The sequence below is a fragment of the Branchiostoma floridae genome, chromosome 13, assembly GCF_000003815.2.
Source record: "Branchiostoma floridae strain S238N-H82 chromosome 13, Bfl_VNyyK, whole genome shotgun sequence".
Classification (NCBI taxonomy): Eukaryota; Metazoa; Chordata; class Leptocardii; order Amphioxiformes; family Branchiostomatidae; genus Branchiostoma; species Branchiostoma floridae.
The window spans coordinates 19,205,258-19,220,241 of record NC_049991.1 but is presented as its reverse complement, the minus strand read 5'-3'; the positions used below and the strand labels follow the sequence as shown (position 1 = coordinate 19,220,241).

General features: G+C 43.3%; 2 protein-coding genes, 1 long non-coding RNA gene and 3 other non-coding genes across 7 annotated transcripts; 2 read left to right on the top strand and 4 right to left on the bottom strand.

Annotated features, from left to right (window-relative positions):
• Window positions 1-34: 34 nt before the first annotated feature.
• Window positions 35-6,004, bottom strand: LOC118429690. Of its 2 annotated transcripts, XM_035840289.1 has the most exons (6): window positions 5,761-6,004; window positions 4,620-4,797; window positions 3,969-4,131; window positions 3,463-3,594; window positions 2,263-2,378; window positions 35-1,783 (listed from the first exon to the last, which is right to left on the bottom strand). In XM_035840289.1, the coding sequence occupies exons 2-6, from the start codon at window positions 4,644-4,646 to the stop codon at window positions 1,583-1,585; spliced, it is 639 nt and encodes a 212-aa protein (XP_035696182.1). In that variant the 5' UTR covers window positions 4,647-4,797; window positions 5,761-6,004; the 3' UTR covers window positions 35-1,582. The 2 variants fall into 2 exon arrangements, with proteins under 2 accessions (XP_035696182.1, XP_035696183.1); XM_035840290.1 differs by lacking the exon at window positions 4,620-4,797.
• Window positions 6,005-6,093: 89 nt separating this feature from the next.
• Window positions 6,094-7,997, top strand: LOC118429691. Its single transcript, XR_004832771.1, has 3 exons — window positions 6,094-6,350; window positions 6,936-7,016; window positions 7,448-7,997. It is a non-coding gene; the product is annotated as an uncharacterized LOC118429691 (long non-coding RNA).
• Trnae-uuc lies at window positions 6,491-6,562 on the bottom strand. Its single transcript has one exon. It is a non-coding gene; the product is annotated as a tRNA-Glu (tRNA).
• On the bottom strand, window positions 7,937-8,007 carry Trnag-gcc. The gene has a single exon. It is a non-coding gene; the product is annotated as a tRNA-Gly (tRNA).
• Window positions 8,008-9,199: 1,192 nt separating this feature from the next.
• On the top strand, window positions 9,200-13,094 carry LOC118429687 (leukocyte receptor cluster member 9-like). Its single transcript, XM_035840284.1, has 4 exons — window positions 9,200-9,320; window positions 9,635-10,018; window positions 10,463-10,578; window positions 11,453-13,094. Exons 2-4 carry the CDS (start codon window positions 9,643-9,645, stop codon window positions 12,332-12,334), a joined length of 1,374 nt encoding a protein of 457 aa, XP_035696177.1. The 5' UTR covers window positions 9,200-9,320; window positions 9,635-9,642; the 3' UTR covers window positions 12,335-13,094.
• Trnag-gcc lies at window positions 10,193-10,263 on the bottom strand. Its single transcript has one exon. It is a non-coding gene; the product is annotated as a tRNA-Gly (tRNA).
• Window positions 13,095-14,984: the final 1,890 nt, after the last annotated feature.

Sequence of the window (14,984 nt, the reverse complement as noted above, 5' to 3'; positions counted from 1 at the left end):
TAACCTCTACATAAGGACCACCTGACTTTTTATAATATATTGTGCAACCTCTACTAGCGACCTCTACATAAGGGCCACCTGGCCATTGATATAATACAGTCCAACCTGTACAAGTGACCACCTCTACATAAGGACCATGCCACCTGGAAATTGATATACAGTCAAACCTGTACTAGTGACCACCCGTACATAAGGGCCACCTGGCCATTTGTATATAGAGCAACCTCTATATAAGGACCACCTGTACTAGTGTCCCTTGAGTGGTCGTTTATAATGGACTGGTTGGATTGTAAAATTTGTCTGATAGACACTAAATAACATGTAGCACTAGCAATTTCTTTGCCATGCTTGTAGATATTACAGGTGATAGTGAAAAAGAAAACCAAATGATTGTGAAGCTTTTATTAGTCATGATAAGCTTGCCTTATGCTCTTCCCTGTACATAAAATGTACATGTACATGGGTTGCAATACCACTTGCATAAGTAGTACGGGTAAAATTGGAGTTGTATTTCAGATACGCCTATAGCCCGCACTTGTCTGTGTATAGTGTACATGTTACAGTAGAAGCCGTTTAATTGCACAGCCTATTTGCCAGCATATTTTGTGCAATTATTCGGCTGGTGCAATAATGCGAAGGTATCCAGCTGGACCGCACCGGTTTGGGATTTGGGGATTCTGTGCAGTCAACAGAAGTGTGTGTTAATCCGTTGTGCAATTAACCGGCTTCTACTGTCTACTATATGGTGTTGAAAATTTTCGCTTGTCTTCCGGGTTCCAGAAGAAGTGTCTACGCTTAAATGGTACATACATGTACATGTATGCATTCTTTGTACATATAAAAGTATAAACAACATGAAAATATAATGATTAAATCATCGTTTTGCATAGTTATCTTTCTTCCTAATGCTGCCATCTTTGACGAGAGGTAATATCACGATTATACATAATATATTTTTCCTCCATCGGTGAAGCCAAAATAAAGTAACAGACTGGAGAAAACACAGGAGTTGGTGATTCTATTTTTCTTTGATGTGGCTGAGATATACAGCAGTTGGTCTGGCACAGAGAAATTTTATGTTGTATCTCTGACAGGATTTGGATGATTGAAAGAAAGAAAGAAAAAACAGTGACAGAGATACTTGTACAATTCTTAATTCCCTTGCAACAGACCGTAATCAGCTAAAAGATGTGCCCTATGTGACAGAGTCACAGCTTATGGCGTATAGGGCTGAATTTGATACGGGTCTACAATGGTCTTGATTGATCAGGGCCATATATGACTCTGCCTGTTTCAGACATCTGGTCAAAGACTGTTCTGACAGTCCAGTACCACTTTCTTTCGAACTTGTTTCTTGAAATTCCTAAGTTTCATTTAATTCATTCTTATTTATTATATACACGCTCAGGACAAAAGCCCTGTTTTTCAGGAGACCCTGAGTACATCAAACCACACAACCAGACAAACATATCATTATTACAAAACAGAACAACAATGATTACATAACTTCCTATCTATGGGTATACGATAGTAAGTCTAGTTCCACTTTCTTTCAAAACTGTTTCTTGAAATTCACACAGTCTCATACCAACAGGGCTTGAACAAAAGTGAACACTGCAAAAACCACTGCTAAGAGACTGTAGGACTGCCGATGAGAAGCACTGGAACTTCCCAAACATGCAGATGACCCGGTCTCTGTCCTGTTCACAACACACCCGGGCTGGGAGGCAGGGTCGGTTGATGCCAGTGAGGTAAAGTTGGAGAGGCTGCACGTCCGACTCACCTGGTGGAATAACAATTTGTACATGTATATCAATCATAGCTCTATAATGGTCTGCCACGGATTACTAGAGTCATCCGTGACCGACGCCTGGCCCTTGCTGGTCATGTGATGCGTCATGACGAGATGGCCGGAAGGGTTCTTCTCTGGCAGCCCAACAACAAGACAAGACGCGGCCGACCATCCCTGACTCTTAGGAGGGTGATTGAGGAGGATGTTGGTCTCCAAGACGGAGACCTCCTGTCTGTCATGCGCAACAGAGTCGTATGGAAGAACTTCACAGTGTCACCGGATGGATGAACTGAACTGATATTAATCATTATTACTTTAAATTTGCTACATCAGCTACATGTAGCGGCGAGAAGCAGAATTCCAGTTAGAAGCTCTGAGGAAGATGTAATGCTAGTTGACCTTCATCCGCTGGTTGCCTATATTTGTCTAACGTCCATTGACAAAACAAACAAACAAACTAACGAACAAACCTGGTCGAAGTGGTCCTGGTCGGCCGGGAAGGCCACGGAGAGGTAGTTCACCTCGTCGGGTAGGAACATGCCGCCGTCGCGCTTCAACAGGAGGATGTAGTCTTCACCGATGTCAACTAGGGCAGGAAGAAGATACAAGATTGATTTGTTAGCCCAGTGTTACTAAGCTTTGATAAGCAAATATCGTGTACAGTACAGGGTTGCACAAGTCCACTAGCCCTATTGTCCAAGGCAAGTGAAAGTGCTGTTCGGGCAAGTGCATGACATAGCCCACTTGCCCGATCGGGCAAGTAAGGTTTTTTCATTGAGTGAGATTTTATACGTCTTGTTACCTTTTACAGTCATGACATCAAGCAATGATCAACATTGTCATTGAAAAGTAGAGGCAATAATCAGAATTCCATTGCTGGAAGTGACAATGCATATAAAAGTGACCATCATTTGAATTCTGGGCAAGTGAAAAGTTGGTTGGGGCAAGTAAATTTTTTATGTGCTTGCCCGATAGGACAAGTGAATTTTAGAAAACTTGTCCAACCCTGCAGTAACACTTTCAGGACAAGTCAGACTCAATCGACTAACATGTCTGACCACAAAATCTGGCTAAATGTTATTCGCATGTTCAGCTTACGTGTCCATATTAAGTCATCAAGAAGGGCGTTATTCTATGCCTTTGAAGAAGGATTTTTATAATAAGGTCACACGAGTGTGTATATCAAGTATTGGCATTTTTTCATACCCACATCATATAATTATACATTTTGTACATTTCAGTTGTTTCGTATCAGTTTTAGTACTACTACAGTTTCAGGTATGCAGGCAAAAGCACAGTGCAACCCAGTAATTGCGCACTCAAAATTGACACAAAACGATCAAGATGTGCATGAGGACTGCATACTGTGCATGAGACTACAAAAGTATGAAACAATATGTCATTATGGAGATATAACGCTAGTTCACCATTATCCACGAAGTAACCTACTAGTATGTCCGATCTACTTACGAACAGGGAATTTAGGGATATCATGTTGATGGACAGTGGTTTCAAACTGCATTTTTGTTATGTATTGCAGTTTTGAATCATCGTCCGCTGACTTAATATCCCTAAATACCTGGTAGTCTTGAATGCAACGGATAAAGGTTATCCCACGAATAAAGGTAAACTAGCGTTGCACATTCATGTGAGACTGCACCTATACACACCTTTTGTGTGGTGACATGACGTCAGTCGTCCCATCTCATCCACAGTGATGCTGGCTGGCAGTGGGCCGCCCTTAAACACACAGTACACCCTCAGCACTCCTCGGTAGGCATACGGCCAGTGGCCATAAGTACCTGTCATTGGAAAAATAACATTCAATTCTAGGTTCCAAAGGCCATCAAATGCATTGAGAGTTGGAGGTCCTGAAAAATCTTGCCAGAAAAAAATATTTGAGACTTTCTAAGAACTTAATTTTGGGCAAATATTGCACTTTGGACAAACTTCTAACCCTTTAACAAGTAATACTTACAAATTTGATACTTTGTGAAAAGCTTTCATGCCATAGTACGGATCATAATGACCCTCAGTGGGAGCGTCAAGTGTCATTGAAAATCGAAAAATCTGGAGATTTTTTTTAACAATCTTCAGATTTCCCAGAAAATCTTAGTTCTAAATAATCTGAGTACAAGTACTTAGTACTACTGCCTATATGAACATAAGTACCCACCATTGACTTTATCCAACACCCTGGCATGAACCACGATCTGTGCTGCCGCTACCTGCTCTGGGAACGACATGGGCTGCCAGTCCACCACTTTACAGGACAGGACGAGGGCAGGGAGTGAGGTCAGGGCTACGCCCACAGCTAGGACAATCTGGGACCAAGCCATCTGTAGGCCAAATGCCAGAGCATTGAAAATGTTAAAACTTTGTTTTACAGGCACCTCACTTGTATTATAGCCTGGTATAAAAGCTGCCAAGTCTCTTGTGTCCTCTCCATCAATTATGGCTGCCCAGTCTCTTTCATCCTCGAGGACAAAAAAGACTCGCAGCTATACGGGATACCAAGCTACTTGGAGAGAGAGGAAAGAATATACATGGCAGCCATAATCTCTGGTTTGAAAACCAGTCTAATGGCTCATGATGTTCCCAGTGCAGGTAGTGGCAGCGAGCAAAAGTATCTAAATCTAATATTGATTGACAACTTGTAACAGTGGTTCAAGTACCGTCTACCGTCCTTGCCAAGGAGCTCTGAGCTTTTGTGGCGACAGCAATAGTGGTCCTGATTTGTAATCCGCCGACCCGGGTTTGATCCTGGGTGTCGGCATGTTTGTTTCTTTCTGTTCTTACTCGCCCCTCTGGATTTCTACAAACTAACCATTGAGTTTGTCCATGACCCTGGCATGTACTGCAATCTGTGCTGCCACTACCTGCTCTGGGAAGGACATGGCCTGCCAGTTGACGACGCTACAGGACTGGGTTGGGGCCGGGAGTGACGTCAGGACGACGGCCACGCCCAGAGTTAAGGTAATTGGGGACGGTAGCGCCATCCTCAACTGAAGGGCAAGAATTAAACTGTGTCAGCCGATGTAGGTTAGACATCCAGGTAATAAGATACGCCAAAAATAGTTACTCAAGCAACTGGATATGATTTTGAAACGGCCAGACGTTTCGGAAAGAATCCACTTTCCTTCGTCAGTGACACTGAAGTGATCTGCAAGAAACAGGTCTTTTATACTCTAACTATGAATGAAGACAATTTCAGATGTCCAATAGGACAGCCTTGATATCCTTTGAAATCCAAATTGTCTTCAGCTTGACTTTGGCTTAGCTTTGTTTTCTTTGGAATCCAAATTGTCTTCAATCTGAATTGTCTTACAACCTTTCCTATTGGACATCTGAAATTGTCTTCATTCATAGTTAACGTAAAAGACCTGTTTCTTGCAGATCACTTCAGTGTCACTGACGAAGGAAAGTGGATTCTTTCCGAAACGTCTGGCCGTTTCAAAATCATATCCAGTTGCTTGAGTAACTATTTTTGGCGTAAACTGTGTCAGGTTTAATGAGTGGATTTATGCGATATACAATGGCAGGAGAGGTGTTGAAGGATAGGGAGATGTCATTCAAACACAGTGTCACACACACACACACTGTAAGATGCTATACACACACATACACAATCACTCCCTTTGTAACCTACTTGATTACACACACACAGACACGTACACTCACATACACAAACGCACACAAACTGACACGCACACTGACACACACACACAAACTGACACGCACACTGACACACGCACACTGTGTCACAGTACACATATTAAACAGTCTCAACACAAACTATTAAAGGGCAACACACATACATAAACACACAATGACACACACACACAAACACTGTGACACATACACAGACACATACACACTTTACAGTTTTGGTACTAAAAGCAACTAGAGGAGTTTTGACATTATCGAGAAAAAATCAAAAAGAGGAGATTGTGTTATATACTACCTACTTTTTGTTCTGGCAATCTCCTGAAACGTCACGGAGGCGAAAAGACGTTGTCGTCGGTTCTGTGTCTACTTCAAGAATGTGCCTAGCACGAGCTGTTACGTGTTTTTGTACTGCTCCGTCACACCCAATGACACACGTCATCAGTTATCAATAATGTATCACCGTATCAGGCAAAGGTCACTGGCCTGTAATAACCGTTGCCATGGTTACCTATTGGACTTTTTCCTAGCAGAGGCTTGTCTTTGGGATATTTGCGACTACAGGACTCTTCCTATGGCGAATTCTGTGACCGGAGTTAGCCTACCTAGATGATTCTTAAAATGCCGCGCGAAGATGGCATCGTCTTGGGTCACCACTCGCGCGAACTTTGGATCTGAACGTGTGGCTGTGAACCTGCTGCTACTTTCTGTCCCGTGCTTGTGAACGCGGAAGTGACATCGGTCGGTAACACCCTCTGCTTGTCGCCCATCTGGAATTAATCTACACACCTCAGGACGGGAAAGGGAATGCGATCTTTCCTACTCAACATTTTATTGATTTGTCCGCATCTTCCTTTGCTAGTCGACGCCAACCAATCTTGCCGAAACGAAGGTAAGAAAGCTGGATGCCGAAAAGAGACGCAAAGTGCAAGCAAAGATGTAACGTTATTGTCAAATAACAAACGGAGAGAAAATGCAGATTATTCCCGTACCTATTGTCTACTTTCGAGGTGGTAAAAATAAAAGTATGGTTTCCCATGCCGGGAATCGAACCCGGGCCGTGTGGGTGAAAGCCACAAATCCTAACCACTAGACCACATGGGATGCCGATAGGTTCTACGTCGACAACAACCGTACTTATACAATAGCCGTAGCAGGTGCACCCGCCTTCACAAGCATTTTCTCTAACGTTATTGCGTTTCATGAAGTGATCTTTTCACAACCACCAAGAAACAATGTCCCAGTGATTTAGGGTTAAGCTCAAGATATCTAGAACGACGTTACACAAGGCTTGGCACATTTTCTAGGCCGCACTATGTACATTATTTCGTAGCAGGTGACGTCACCCGACCTAGATTTTATTAATAGCCTGATGACGTAGGAGCTCCGAGGCGTTGCATCACAGGGTGCAAAAGACAACTCGGCGCGCGCGTTTAAAAGCGGACGGATTTCCATCGCTTTTTCACTCTTCTTATAGGGTTTCAGGAGTATACGGTGCGACTGATTCTAAAGAGTATGGCGGGAGCCGTGTGCGAACAAGAAAATACAGCTAGTACAGGTGAGTTTCATAGTATCTACTAGACTCCCGTCTGGCCGAATTGAAATAGGGGACTTTCAACTATTCTTTTGTTGCGATCTGTACTGAGTGGGATAAGGAAACGGTCAGACGTTTCAGACAGTAGCCGACGTCCAAAATTCTATCCACCTGCTTGAGAAACTGTCACCTGCGGAACTCACAAACACCGACTTTTACCTATCCATATATATTTTATTCATGCTAAAAAAAATGTCCACTGAAACAGCAATTCCCCCCTTGATCATTAGTTTTTAAGTGTAATCTCGTTTTATTAATTGGTCATGTATGTCGCAACAGGCAGAGTTTTTATATGCAACAAGACATAATTCAGACCCTTGCTGCCAGAACCTTGTTTGAATAATAAACCATTTTGATTGATTGATTGATTATTGTTTGTTTCCGCACGTACACAGAGCTGGCAGGGGAGCTGGAGGTGTTACAGGCCATCTATGGGGACGAAGTTCAGAGCGTGTCCGATGGGATTCACACCGAAGTTTTAATGACCCTAGGGCAAGAGGGAATCGGACTGCAGTTCATGTTGACAGGTTTGTTATACGAATATCATAAACTACGTAGCATATTTTTTGTACTTTTATCATCAGTTTAATGACAGAGGTTTAAAACATTGATTATAAAAATTTGAAATTCAAACATGCATTATCAATCTTCATTATTGCAATCATAATTTATTGTTGTTATAACGTATTTTCATCATTGGGTGGGACGGCTACTCCACTGGTCCATCCATAGTGTGCCCAGTTCTATTCTCTCATATAGATTGCAATTGTTGCAAAAATACTCAGTGTAGAAACGTTGGTGTTGTAATTCTTCAAACATTTTACGTCGGTAGTTCTTCGCGTTCGATTCGCTTAGCAAATCAAAATAACTAAAAAAAGTATAACTGCATCGGCCGGGAATCGAACCCGGGCCTCCCGCGTGGCAGGCGAGAATTCTACCACTGAACCACCGATGCTTGTGTTGCAATGAAAAATCAGCTGACTAAATTCACCAACAGAAATGCTTAACGTAAAACAGATGTTGCCTCAGTACGTCTTTTCGGACTCAAATTTTGGCGCGAAATGCAACCTAAAGTTGCTTTCCTTTTTTTTTTGCAATGAAAGGAGCCAATATGTGTAACGTAAACAATTATGCACGATAACACGAAAACTATTGATCAGAGACGTGGATACATTTTGAACACCAGACCAGAAGAAATTAATGCCGGTTTTGAGAACTTGTTGATTTAGTCGTTCCATGGACGTCATATAAACGTCTTTGGTCGTTCACGTCTGTAAAAGAGATTGTTACTAGTAAGTCACTATAAAGAGTAGCAAATAAGAGAAGCGACAGCAAACTTAGTACAGCGTAGCACAGTGGCTTTGCAGGCACGCGTGGCGGCGTCATATCTCTGCTAAATCAAACTGCAAATATTGTCATAATTCAACTTAGACAATGGTCTTTTTTACAACAAGTCAAACAAACATTACGAACTGAAGTGTGTCGTTCCAGACGATACTCTTGACCATTTATATAGAATGACCAGTTGTTATGTACATGTATTACATTATTGTCATTCTTAATCTGTCCACTTTAGACTCTATTTGTATTGTCTTTGTCGGTACCCTGGGAAATCAGCTCGAGAAGCTTCGCAAATAAGAGTTACCGATCCCCTGCCTAACGCGCACCCTCCCGCCTCTATGCACCCGCCCCACTACCAGCTGACCCCACGGTCCCCAACTATCGCTCGCTGTGATAGTTGGGGCCAGCTGGTTCGTGGGCCGGCGGGTGTTAGGCGGCGGGTGTTCCGTGCGCGCCTGTTGTAGGGATCGGTAAACTTCGCGTGCCTCGTTAGGAGTCTGCGTTTTCCCAGGGTACTTTGTCGGCGGCCCTTTGTAATGGCCTCAGGCTAGCTGGGCATCCCTTTCTCTACATACAGACAGACAAACCGGAAAATAAATAAATGAAGTAAAAAATAGTTTCGATGCTGATATTTCTCGTTTAACGAAAAACCTAGCTACCTTCGTGTATTGATATTAATCTATGTCTTATAAATCCTCGTAGCAAAATTAATGTGTTTCTGTTGCATAAACTGAGGAGATAACTGTAAATAACTGTAATCTGCTAATTTTGTTCTACATAACATATACTAGTATTTTCTACACAACGTTACAGATCGGTACCCAAGGGAACCTCCCGCTATCCACGTTTCCAGTTCTGACGGTTGCAACGTGGCAGATTCTGCAGTACTGGTAACGCACCTAGAGGGCGTTGCTAAGGCATCTGTCGGTAAGATATTATATATTGAACTGCAGAATTGTTGTAAAAACTAGAAAGACAACCAAATCAACAATTGCGTCAATTTCTTGATTAGATGAAACATAAGTGACCGGGAAAAAGATAATGGATAAAGTACATGTAGCAGAATTGAAGAAAGTGATAACTTGAAAGTGGGGCAACCTGAATTTCAGAAATGTTGATGGCATAACCTGGCTTTTGAGTCAGATTGCCACCTGAGCAACCTGAGCAACCTGACTGAAAAAAGTATTTCGAGCACTTTTATCATCTTAAGACTTTGTTCAAGCTGAGTGGTTTATTTCCAGGGGAACCAATGCTTCACACTCTCATCACCGAAGCTAAGGACTTCGCGGCCTCGCATGTCAAGGACATCCCAAGGTCACGTTCTACACAGCAGACGTCAGCTATAAAAGACGATAGGAAGCCGGTCTGTAAGTTTTTCCTTGAAGGAAAGTGCAGATTCGGTGAGAGCTGCTTCAACCGGCATCCTCAGGACGATGCGATGTCAGTGGTAAAAGACGTCCCAGAGCCAAAAACTCAGGGCAGGGAAAATCTCGCAGATTCTCGCGAGAGGAAAGGGAACAAAAAGCCACCAATGAGGACGGCCCTCGACGTCATCAACCGCATCCAATGGGATGAGGACCTTCCGAGCAAGAACTTTGTGATTGGCTACTTGGACAGGTTTACAGGTGAGTTGATAGAACATTAAAAATGACTGCTCTTTTCAAGTCAGGCATCTAACAGTCAGATTCCAATTGTTTAGGGCTTGGGGAGATTACGAAACATTACTTTTGAATATAAGTCACTACATAAAGTTCACTTGTTATCAGTATTTTGTGACTGCATAGTGAAAAAAATGATATTGCATCGGCCGGGAATCGAACCCGGGCCTCCCGCGTGGCAGGCGAGAATTCTACCACTGAACCACCGATGCTTCTGTCTCACCAAGGACTCTCATTTGATTCATGAAAAATGCAGGCTAAACAGTAGACAAGTGCTGCAACTAGACCAAATAACCCACGTTTTGTAAACGAGCAGAAAGAATTCTATTTCAACGATTGCTTCAGTAACTGCTTTTTTGCGTACCTTATTTAATACCCTACCTTCATCGACGCACTTTTTGCTGTATGCAGGTGTTGAGGAGAGACCGTTCGACGACTTCACGTGGGGAGAGCTGAGCGATGCCGAGCAGGACGACCTGGCCATCCCGCAGCACCGCATCCAGTACTTCAAGTACCACGACGAGAAGGTGAGGATTTTTCTGCCGACACCCCTATATTCCATTTCCCACACCCCTATGTTCCGACACCTCTATGTTCCGACACCCGGCCTATGCTCCGACACCCCTATGTTCCGAAACTTCTATGTTCCGAAACTGCTATGTTCCGAAACCCCTATGTTCCGAAACTTCTATGTTCCGAAACTATCTTCCGACCCCCCTATGTTCCTACATCCCTATGTTTCTACACCTGAAACTGCTATCTTCCGACCCCCCTATGTTCCTACATCCCTATGTTTCTACACCTGAAACTGCTATGTTCCGACCCCCCTATGTTCCTACATCCCTATGTTCTGACACCCCTATGTTCCGACACCCCTAATCTATGTTCTGACACCCCTATGTTCCGACACCCCTAATCTATGTTCTGACACCCCTATGTTCCGACACCCCTAATCTATGTTCTGACACCCCTATGTTCCGACACCCCTAATCTATGTTCTGACACCCCTATGTTGCGAAACCCCTATGTTCCGAAACTGCTATGTTCCGAAACTGCTATCTTCCGACCCCCCTATGTTCCTACATCCCTATGTTTCTACACCTGAAACTGCTATGTTCCGACCCCCCTATGTTCCTACATCCCTATGTTCTGACACCCCTATGTTCCGACACCCCTAATCTATGTTCCGACACCCCAATGTCCTGACACCCCTATGTTCCGACACCTCTACAGGTATGTTCCGATGTTTTTCGACACCCCTACAAGACCTACACTTCGACATCTCTATGTTAGGGCTAGATTAGGGTAAGGCTTAGGCCTTAGGGTTAGGGTTAGGGTTAGGCTTACGGATAGTTTGGAAATGTCCATATTGCAATAGTCGCTTTATTACACCATTTACAGGTTTGGGACAAAAACGAGCGACTGGACAACGTGTTCGGGTCCACCGGAAGTTACGTCACGATTCATGACGTATTACAAAGGTACAGGAAAGAGGACGAAAGTTTGACGACCGGAGAGAAGGAAGAGGGCGCGTCGTCTGTGGCGGAGGAACAAGAATGTGACGAAGAAAGCAGCTCAGATAGCGACGACGATACACAGACGGTGACAACGCCCTGGATACGACAGAAAAACACATCAAGGAAGTCAAAACCAACCTCATCAAACAGACCCAACTTTTTCGTCGCCGTCCGCATAACAGACCCGGATATACTGAGAGTCGCGAAGCACTTCCGGACGTGCATTTTCGAGCGTTCGCCAGTCTTGGACGCTGCCTTGGCCCAGGTTGAAAAACTCCACGTGACGTTGTGCACCTTACGGATCAACAACCAGGATGAACTGGACGCGGCAAGGAGGGTTTTGCGCGACCTGAAGCGGGAGTCAGCTCGCCTCCTGCCGCCTTCTCTCGTCTTGAAGTTCCGCGGCGTCGAAACGTTCAACAACCGCGTGGTGTACGCCGCTCCGGAGGACAGTCCGGCCTTCCGCGCGCTGGCTGCTCGGGTGAAGTCACTGTTGAGTGACGCAGGGCTAAACATGGCGGGAAGTCACGAAGAGTACAACCCCCACCTCACCTTGCTGAACCTGTCCCGGTCCATGTGCAGAGAGATGGTGTCGTGCGGCGCTTTAAGTTCAGAGGGCGTGGATCCGGCGTTGTACGACCAGTTCTTGGACCGAGATTTCGGCGCCCAGGCTGTGGAGGAACTGCACCTGTGTTCTATGGGCTCCACCAGGCACGACGGGTTCTACCAGTGCGCCGCTAGTGTCGGGCTCTTTGACGAGAATTAGATTATTTCTTTATAAGGCCACGCCAATTTTATTTGTTGTTTCTCGTATTTTTTCAGAAAAAGATTGGGTCGGTCGGTCGGTCGGTCGAAAACTTTTCAAATCGTCGAGGGTAGAACAGGTTGGACAGAAAAACATAAACTTTCAACATTTAGGGGGTCCCTGGTGGCAAAGTCCAAAGTTTGAAGAAAAATGATAAACGTACCGTCCAAAATAGGCACGCACATCTACTAAAATTTGAGGCCTATAATTAATTTGAGAAAGGAGAGGCAGTGAAATTTTGTCAACACGAAGTGTGACCATCAATTTGAAATTTTTTATTTTTATTTTCAAATCTGAAAAAATAGGGTCGGGAAATCCGAGAAACAACAAATAAAATTCGTGTGGCCTATTGACAAAACAGTTTATTTCCCTGGATTGCCAAACTAGCGAACTCTCTCGACGACAATTGTTACCTACCAACCTTCAAAACAAATGTTCACGTTGTACAATTGCTTCCAACGTCTTAGTTCATTGCCTTGAAGTGGTCAAACCACGTCGACATTGCTTTGAACAATCCCGTTAAATTAACTTGTACATTCAATTGATAAAAAGTCATGCACAATAAAATTAATGTAAATATTGTGTTAAGTGAACTCGAAACTGCAAATGTATCGTCAAATATTTTCGTATGCCTCGTCAAGTATGGTTGTAACATGTAATACTGTGACGTGTTTGTAAAATTTCAGGAAATTGTCGAATAAACAAAATATATCAGCTTAAAGCAAGGAGTTGAGGTTAAATTTCTAGCCAGATTAGACGCAAGCATCACTTTGCTATTTGATTCCTTGTTGTTTTATTTCATGTCTTTATCATAATCTCTTGACTTTGTTATTTAGCGTTTTGTAGCCATGTATGTGTGTCCTTATTTTGTTTATGTACATGAGGAGAAAACCTCGATAAGCAGGGTCTGCTTTCCGTCTCGTCTTCTTTAAAGAAATGTGAATTAGAAAAAAAATTTACTATCATCCCTACAGCATTGGCTGTGTGTGTGTGTGTGGGGGGGGGGGGGGGGTAAAGTGCTATATGTTCGCGGTGTTACTGTAAAGTGGGATATGTTCGCGGTGTTACTGTAAAGTGGGATATGTTCGCGGTGTTACTGTAAAGTGGGATATGTTCGCGGTGTTACTGTAAAGTGGGATATGTTCGCGGTGTTACTGTAAAGTGGGATATGGCACATGTTAGCGGATCTTGCGGCGACACAATTTTATGTCCCGTATAAAACGGTTGTCACGTTTATGCCCATATCGCTTACCTGTCTATACCACGATTCTGCCGTATAAACTACTACTACTAAACTATCTATTCTGCTGTTCCTTTCCCGCGCTATCTAAAAATCTTTTAGACACCTCGCGCAAATTGATTGCATTAGAAAGCCAACAAAAGTTAACGATATGGAAAAAATGAGCGTTTGTAACTTTGATGATGGGAGGGTTGGGTATTTGTCAACGGTATTTATTCTGATGTTCCTTTCCTGCGCTTGCTAGGAATCTATTAGACACCTCGCACAAATTTAATTGCATTAGAGAGCCACTAAAAGTTAATGATATGGAAAAAATGAGCGTTTGAAAATTTGATGATGGGAGGGTTAGGTGTACGTCAACGCGACACTCCCTTGTACTGTCTCATACACAAATGTCATCTCCAAGCAGATGTAAGGTTCCATCCCAGTGTGGTTCGCGTGCTTTTAAAACATGTCGCGGCGTATATAATGGTTCACACCACACAGAGGTGACAGCGATGGTGTGGCGATGGTCACAGTTGCTCTTTTTTGCTCCTTGGAAGATTTTGACCAGAATGCCCAAGCAGTTCTAGAGCAAGCTGCTAGAGGGCCCAAACATACAACACTTCTTCCTTAGACCACAAGCTATGTGCCACCAAAGAATCAAGACCATAGCATATCCATGTCAAAAGATACAAAAATCCAAGTTCTGTTGCAGTACCAAGGTCACACACCAGGGGATCCAAAATTGACTTTGACCTTCGTCTTCCAAACACCTACCCAAATACCAAATATCATTACAATCCATCAACAGGTTCTAAAGTTATGCTGACCACAAATATGTGGAAACACAAACAGACACACACACAGACACACCAAAAACTATACCTCCATTTTTCATGGAGGTAAATATCATCACAATCACACGTTCTGTTCTGGAGATATAGCACTGGAAACGACCCTTCCACACACTCCCATGCTACTGAAAACTCAAAACACATGTTACAGCTGCTAGCTGTCCCCAACTTGGGGGGGGACACTATTTTGCAAAAATGCAGTTTTTGATGAAATACGCCCCTAGAAATATGGAGACGGTCCATCTGAATATGAAAATGTAAAAATTTTGAAAATATTTGATTGCTAACCCCCCTGTACATGCCCCCTGAAGTTTTTAAGTTGACAATGTTCTAAACTAGTATAACGCTATACTACCAAACACGCTTAATGCCTTAGAAATTGTACTTTGGCATCCATGGCAGAATATTTGACTTCAGGAGAGATCATTGTGGATATCTGAACCTCCAAATGTATTTCCCATGCAAATATGGACTATTCCAAATCACCCCCATGGCAAAAATGGACTGATCCAAACTCAAAATTGGACAAAACGGG